The sequence below is a fragment of the Trichomycterus rosablanca genome, chromosome 25 (genome assembly GCF_030014385.1).
Source record: "Trichomycterus rosablanca isolate fTriRos1 chromosome 25, fTriRos1.hap1, whole genome shotgun sequence".
Lineage (NCBI taxonomy): Eukaryota > Metazoa > Chordata > Actinopteri > Siluriformes > Trichomycteridae > Trichomycterus > Trichomycterus rosablanca.
The window spans coordinates 5,080,991-5,088,970 of NC_086012.1; the positions used below are offsets into that span (position 1 = coordinate 5,080,991).

The 7,980-nt window shown below is 36.7% G+C and overlaps 1 protein-coding gene across 1 annotated transcript; it reads right to left on the bottom strand.

The window, feature by feature from the left end:
- Positions 1-1,048: 1,048 nt before the first annotated feature.
- On the bottom strand, positions 1,049-7,335 carry sirt2 (sirtuin 2 (silent mating type information regulation 2, homolog) 2 (S. cerevisiae)). Its single transcript, XM_062987416.1, has 16 exons — positions 7,226-7,335; positions 7,028-7,074; positions 6,873-6,921; positions 6,430-6,540; positions 6,205-6,246; positions 5,007-5,113; positions 4,634-4,690; positions 4,472-4,540; positions 4,249-4,378; positions 4,085-4,144; positions 3,112-3,167; positions 2,960-3,036; positions 2,368-2,419; positions 2,193-2,260; positions 2,038-2,104; positions 1,049-1,334 (listed from the first exon to the last, which is right to left on the bottom strand). The coding sequence occupies exons 1-16, from the start codon at positions 7,239-7,241 to the stop codon at positions 1,191-1,193; spliced, it is 1,152 nt and encodes a 383-aa protein (XP_062843486.1). The 5' UTR covers positions 7,242-7,335; the 3' UTR covers positions 1,049-1,190.
- Between the last annotated feature and the right edge of the window lie 645 nt (positions 7,336-7,980).

Consider the following 7,980-nt stretch of genomic DNA (forward strand, 5'->3'; position numbering starts at 1 on the left):
TGGTTATTTCAAATTTAATTAGCAGAACACATGAAATCATCGACTGTTCATAAAGCTGTAGCATTTTTTTCTTGCAAAAATCATAAACAGTCCAAACAATTTAAACCAATTTAATCAGTGTGCAAAAGTAACTGCCCTATTTTAAATAATTTAAAGGATGAGTTGACTGAGCTGAATTTAGCTAAATAAAATCAACCAGGCTTAATGTCAGCAAGCCCTTTATATAAAATAAGCTCATCTTGAACCTTACCGTCACAGCTAAGCAGTCACACACAGGATTCCAAAAGGTAGAACCAAGCTAGAAGGAGCTAGAAAACTCCACCGAACCACAGTGAGAGCCACCGTCCTCAGGAAGGAAACACGATCCTATCATAAGTGAATCTATCCTAACCTGCTGACATTTCTCCAAGGATTCAGCGCCAAATCCAAAACGTCTGTTAGAAATCCAGGAAAATGTAAGATAATCTGTCCATGAGCTGAAGTTGAGGTGTTTTGTAGTGACTTAGTCAAAGTCTTGACTTCAATTCAATAAAGGTGCTCTGGTCATTGTCTGGCCAGGTCACCAGTCCATCACAGGTCATACACACACACGTAGGGCAATTTTGGCAGCTCCAGTTAACCTGACAGCATGTCTTTGGACTTGTCAAAGGAAACCAGAGCACCCAGAGGAAACCAATGCCCACACAGGGAGAACATGCAAACTCCACACAAAAAGGAATCAAACCCAGGCCCTTCCTGCTGTGAGGCAACAGTGCTACCCACCATGTCTCAGTGCTCCTGAAAAAATGGATAACTTTGTTGGATCCCATCGTTCGCTTCTAGACGATATAAAAAAAAAAAAAGAAATATATTATTCAAAAATAGATAAAAGAATTAATGCAATATTTTAGCTCCTGTGCAAATACGCCCATGTAATTTGGGAAGTTTAATTTAAGAATTAAGTATAATTAATAATTACCAAGAATAATTAAAACCTTGTTAAAAGCTTACTGGTGAACTGTGAGATGCCTTAATGTATGCGATCTCTGTTACAATATGATATTCATGGTATGTTTTTGTTCATTTAATGTTCTACAATACTCTGTAAAATAAACCTTATCACATTACTGATACCGACTTCAAACGTACAGACAAAGCAGAAACACAAAATGACCGGAAGACACATCATCATTTCCCCTTTCTCTGATTCGTTACTTGGTTTTCTCGCTTTCTGCACCCTTGGCGTTCTCCTCTGAGGCCCCAGAGCTCCGACTGGCCTGCTGGCCTTTCTTTTCAGCTGCGTCTTTACTGTCGATGCGAGCGTGTTCGCGTTTCACCAGCTCCTGCAGCTCAGCCTAGGGAAAATAAACATAGCTTTATTATGTTGGCATTTTAAGGCCACTGGTTAGAAGAATTAAATAGCATACATCAAAAATAAAGTCAAAATATTAAAAATAAATATATAAATAAATAAAATCTGTGTTGTGCAACCGTCTCGTGTCAAAATGAGGGACGCTGAGGATTCCCACATTATATAAATACATGAATAATACAAATAAAGAAAGTATCCTCACATGAATACATTTGGCTGGAGAATCCCATACAACTATGTGTAGTGATGTCAACCAGGCGAGGTGAAAAGCACCAGTGCCCTCTGCTGTTTAAAGTGAATATCAATTCATTTTACATGAATTACCGATTTGAATCGTTTCACATGTGCACCGTTTTTTAACTGACTTGTGGTGCATCGTTACATCCCTAATAAGAATGCTGTGCAAGAAAATGCATTTATGTAGACCAGCGGCCCCCAAACACCGGGTCACGGTCTGGTACCGGTCTGTGAGTCATTTGAATACCGGGCCACACAGAAAGAATAAATAATTAGAGATCACTACAAAAGCAATGAAAACATTGCTTCCATTTCTAACACACTTGGAGTTATTGTGTCCTATAACCCCTAGGTGGGAGTGTCTCATTGCAGCGAAAAAAGCTCAGTTCCCACTGATTTTCCATCATTTGTGAGTAGTATTGTTATTCTATTTTAAACCAATCCTTTACCTTCCAACCTAGCAGGTCTGCTAGAGCCAAGCAACCGTCGTCACACGTGCCTAGAGTGGCCACATCCCTACATTCAACATAAAGGTGTCACCATAACTTGTTACATTAAATATATATATAATTTTTTTTTTTTTTTTAAACAGAGCTCCACTTACCTATAGGCTTTATCTGAATCAAAATCCATTCCTCCTCCAAATCCCAGCAACCCCATGGGAAAATCCGACTACCACATAGTGGAAGTTATTAGTTGGTGGATTTATTATAATGAAAACAAAATCATACAATTTTTAGCATTAGTTTATCTTAAATGCCAGCGCAAGTTGGCAGTACCTGTCCCGTCTTTTCCATGTTGATGAGGAGCCGAGGGCAACTGTTAGGAACCCTGTCGACAGAGCAGAGATGTCAAGGATGTACAAACAATTGATCCGATTCTGATTGAGGAGAGCGAGACTGACACACGCCCCCTCAGACACGTGTGCAGTACCCGACTGCATCTTTTTACCTGCACAAGGCGAGTTCATATGCGGATCAGCTTTGTGTACGGAGAGTTACACCCTGCTCAATACATTGTTCCTCGACTATGTGCACCATCAATCAGCCAGCAGAGGTCGTAATTGCATCAGTTATGAGGAGTCCCTATCCGGCTCCCACCCTGTATGAACAACAGCCAATCGTTGTTCATGTAGCCCTCCAGCCCAACCAGATGGCAGGGGCAGATTTAGTTTAAGCAGCTGTAAAGCATCTAATTAATACAGTGGAAAATGTTTGTAGATTTTTAATATATGTGTTTAATGTTAGCTGACAGCGATTACCATGATTTAATAATAAATAGATTTGCACCCCTATCGTAAAATCCCAATCATACAACATAACTGCTAACTGGGGTGTTGTCCGTCCAGTTCGATTCTCAGCTATTATTTACCTGCTGACAAGAGATGCGAACGGCTGAACCTGCAGAGATGTGCCCATTATGATGAGCAGATCACAAGCTGGAAAGTCCTGCAGAGAAAGGGAACAGGTTGCCAGAGTGGTAAAATATGAATGTCTTAGAACATCTGTTTATTTTTTACAGACCTTTTTCATCGAGGTGAAGAAACGAGCGGGTAGGTTCTCTCCGAAGAATACAATGTCTAACAAGAGTCAGAGGAAAGAAGTGAAAAAGGATTAAATGGCAACCAGTGGAAAGGGCCATGAGCTCCTGTTTCAGTCTTTCCTACCTTGAGTCCATCCTATTTGTCTATTATTTTTTGGAGACTACGTGCTCCTGATCTGTCTGCCTCAACCTGTTCCCTCTACCTACAGTATAATAACAGTATAATACATTTAATTATTATAAAAACGTTTGTGAATCCTGTAGATTGACATTAATTGCTGTTTAATTCATTTAAAAATACAAGATTTTCCAAAAGCATTACAAACTTTTTATTACCACTGAATATTGGTATTCTTATAATTATAAAATTACAGTTAAGGAAAAGTAAAGTTGCTTGTAAGGGTCATATATGTCTTAAGATTTTAATAATTGCTGAAACTGGTTGTTTTCTGTGACTGGATGATTGGAACACATACTGAACAATGACAAGGTGAAGCAATAAATACATTATAGACCATTAATCAAGTCTCAAGCTTTCAAGGGGGTGCAACAAACAGACACATGGACAGCCTACAAAGGAGAAAGCGGATAGAAGAGGGATAGCGCAGCAGCGTCCGAAACCACAAACTTCCATAGTGAACAGTACCTGAAAGCAGTACGCAAAAGCAGGTAGTGTGTCCGAATACGTAGTATTCATTACACGGTACGTGAAAGGTACCCAGATGACCTACTCAATGGGCAGGCATTTTTGATTACGCAAACACAGCACACTGTGGTACTGTCTTATGATCTGACAGGTGATGAAGTCATTTTACTACTTTTCTATATCATGATGATGATTAAAAAAATAATGTGTAAAAAATGGTTGAGCAGACCAATAAAGGGTTAAGAAAAATAAGAAGGATTCCAGCAGCTGTGAAGCTTGCACCTTGATAACAATGATGCTGAACTCACCAGGTTTAACCAGACTGTTGCAGCCTTCACATTTGGGGATGTCCTCTGAAAAGATCTTCTCTGCAAAATGAATATAATTATGAATTAAAAAAATACTGTATTAAATACGTATTCACATCATCTACTTTCATTCCAGATAAGCATCACAGTTAGCCGTACTGCACCTTTCATCCACTCCATGCTGTACTCTTTCCGGCAAAACGAGCTCACACAGTGCGAGGTATGAAAGGTGCCGTGGGCTTCAATCAGGTCCTCTCCTTCCAGTCCTGCCACCCTCTCTAAAGTATCGATATTCTTAAAAATAAAGAAAACTGATCACTAAGCTGGCACTTGCATTGGCAGATGGACAGAGTTTGTTAAGGAAAACACAGAGAACGTCTACCTAACCTGTGAATAGCAGCGTCTCAGGAGGCCTTTATCCTTCAGCATTCTTATAAAGTAGTGACACACGGTGGGCTAGAGGACGACATTCACAGACAGGGTGTAAAAAATAATAAAATAAAAAAATGACATGCCAATCAATGCTGAGATTTGTAAATGATGCCATACCTTGAACTGTCCTGGGTAGAGCTCCCTGGCCAAAGCGAAGAAAGGTTCTGGATGTTTCTGATTGAGAGAGAGGAAAACGTTAGCGCTAATACAGACGCTAGTTAATACAGATGCTAAATAGATCTTTTTATTCTGATGTCGGTATCATTTTAGTGTAGCCTGTATATACTGTAGAGTACTTGTCAGCATTTAGCGTAGGGTTTAGGTTAGCCATTAGCATTTCTGATGGCATTGCGTTTAGCTTGCTTTGTTATTAAGTGTTTAGCACAGCAGCATTAGCAAGATGTGTTTGTTGTGTAGTGCGGCACTTTGTCACACACATACTGACATTAGTTTTTGAGGAGAAAAAGCAAAAAACCACATATTTGTCCACCTGGAAGTAGTCGATTTGAAAGATGGCTTCAGGGTAGGGCAGGTTGTACTTCTGCAGGTTGGAATAGAGGCCCGTCCCAGGAGAGCGGAAGTCTGGAATGCCGGCCGCTGCATAAGAAAGAGAGAGAGATCCGTGTTTCTCAGTTTAATGGAATTTATTCGATATCCAGTACAAGATCCAGTAGAATAAACAACAGGTCATTTTAAACAGAACATTATGACAGAGTTTTAGGATTGCTGCTGAAAAAATTTAAAATAGTAGACTTTAAAAATAAAGTCATAAGATTTGGAGAATAAAGTCGTAATATTTTGTGAATATTTTGTGAATACAGCTATAAAGTTCCAAAAATAAGGTCACAAAATATTACTTTTTCTCAAATTAATATGAATTTATTTTAAAAAAAATTATGACTTTATTCTTATTTATTCTATATTAAAATATTACAATTTTATTCTTAAATTGACTTCTTTTATAAAATATTAACTCTACTCTCAAATTATTACAACATTATTTTTAAATTATTACGACTTTATTCTTGAAATATTCAGATTTCATTTTTAAAATATTACAATAGTATTCTTAAATTTTTATGACTTCTTTCATAAAATTTGAACTTTATTTTCAAATTATTACACCATTATTTTTTAACAAATTATGACTATTCTTGAAATATTACAACTTTATTCTTAAATTATTATGACTTAATTTTTTTTTAAATTCTGACTTAATTCTTGAAATATAATGACTTTATTCTTAAAATAATATGACTTCATTTGTAAAATATTACAGTATTATTCTTCTTTTATAAAATTCAAGCTTTATTCTCAAATTATTGCAACATTATTTAAAAAAATATACTAATAATGACTTACTTAAATATTAAATATTACTTTATTCTTGAAAAATTATGTCTTTATTTGTGAATTATTTTGACTTTATTCTTGAAATTTTATGCCTTTATTCTCAAATTATTACAACTTTATGTTTTTTAAAATTATGACTTAATTCTTGAAATGTTACAACTTTTTTTTTAATATTCAGACTTTAATTTTTTAAATATTATTACTTTATTCTCGAATTATTACAACTTTGTTTTTAAAGTGTAGTATTTGTATTTTTTAACAGCAGTGCTAAAACACTGTCATAACAAATAGCTGTTTATCTTAAGAAATACAGAGAAAAGAAACATTGAACTCACATGTCGATATTCCTGCACCCACCATACAGATAATATTCTTGCCTATAAAACACAATAAAGAACAAAAACTTTATTCATTCATTTATTCATCTTCACAACCATGCCATCCTACTCAAGAACTACAAAAGGCCACCAGTCCATCACAGGACACTCACTCATTTACTCACTCTTGCACTTTTCTAATGACAGTTTAAGCAGTGACACTGTGAGAAACCTCATACTTACATTTACCACTCAGCATGTGATGAGCAACTCCTTCAAGACTTAGTTCATCAAGGACTTTCTCTCCAGGACTCAGACCCAAAGTCTTAGAGAAGAGGCTACGCAAAAAATCCACTAAAAACAAAACAAGAACTGTGTAAAATGACTTAAACACTACGCCTGATTTCAGGCCTTACTTTAAAAACGTAAACTCATAGAGCACTTTATTAGGTACACATGGTACATCTATCTATTCATTGTTGTTGCTCTGTCACCCCCCTTTACCTCATTTACCAATCACTCCCATAAGACCACCACTGAACAGCTGGAATATGAGTGGTGGACCATTCTCAGCACCACAATTGTGTTTTTAACATGTGTTTAGTTTGACTCAATTCTATTTGTGTAATATTGCTTTTTTAATCAATCACTGTGACAAATACACAGTAATAAAAGGTGATATTTACTTTCTGTGTCTCCAGAAGCGTCACCTTCCTCGCTGCTGTCGTCAGATTCCTAGAACGTCACGGGACCAAAAGAAAAAAATAAATACAAAATATATAAATATATATTTGCATCTTTGTATACAGCATCAAAGCTTCAGGACTAGAAGTAGTATTACCTCGAGATCAGGTGTATCAGGTTTCTCCTCGGCTTGTTTAGATTGTTCTGTAAGATATAAAAACACCATAATGTATGTTTTGTTCTCCTTATTTTGATAGGATGCGTGTCATGTTAGCAGTCAAGCTAATGCTAAAATGCTGTGCTTATTCGGAAAAGCCGATGTTTTTCAAAGCATTAACGATTGATAAAGTATTACCTTGAGAATCAGACATCTATTCGACTTCTTTTACGATGTAAATAACTTTAATTTTGTTATTAGCTGTTTATTTAACTAGCTGCTGGTTTAAAGGGACAAGTGCTTTGTTGTTGTGCATCGCAATTACAGTCCGGGTGGAAACCGAAAGTTTGGGATTTTCGAGTAATGTCTGAACCCACAACAAAAACAACAAAAAAAGACAGTTTGCGAATTGACTACGTCCACAATCTTTGATATTAATAACTCCAGTGTTGTTTTGGCACTTTGCTTTGGGTTCATTGTCTTTCCACAAGACTAACTGTCCCCATTGGTCAAGCTTTCTGGTGATGGCCAGCAGGTTGGCATCAAAGATCCGTCAATTCTGTGGACCATCTCCTAAAACAGTCCATGGTCCTACTGGTGTTAGACAAGGTGAAAATTATGACTCTATACAGGGCTCAGTCAGGTTTTTCTGCATGTATCTGCTGTAATAATGCTACCACCACTGTATTTTAAAATAGGAATGGCAGATTTAAATAGTAATAAATAATATTACGGTGTAACACCCCAAGGCAATGTTTATTGCTCAATTTAAACATCTGGGTCAAGGGGTTGCAGCTGTGACTTGGAGAGCATGACAACTGGTCTACCCTTTTGCAAAGTGTAATTCTAGTTTGCTAAACAGATTAATAGTTCAGAGAGTCTAAAGTAATGTGGGTTTAGTTTTATCTTTGAAAGCCTGAACTGACCTTTGAGCTTTTGTGAATAGATTCAAG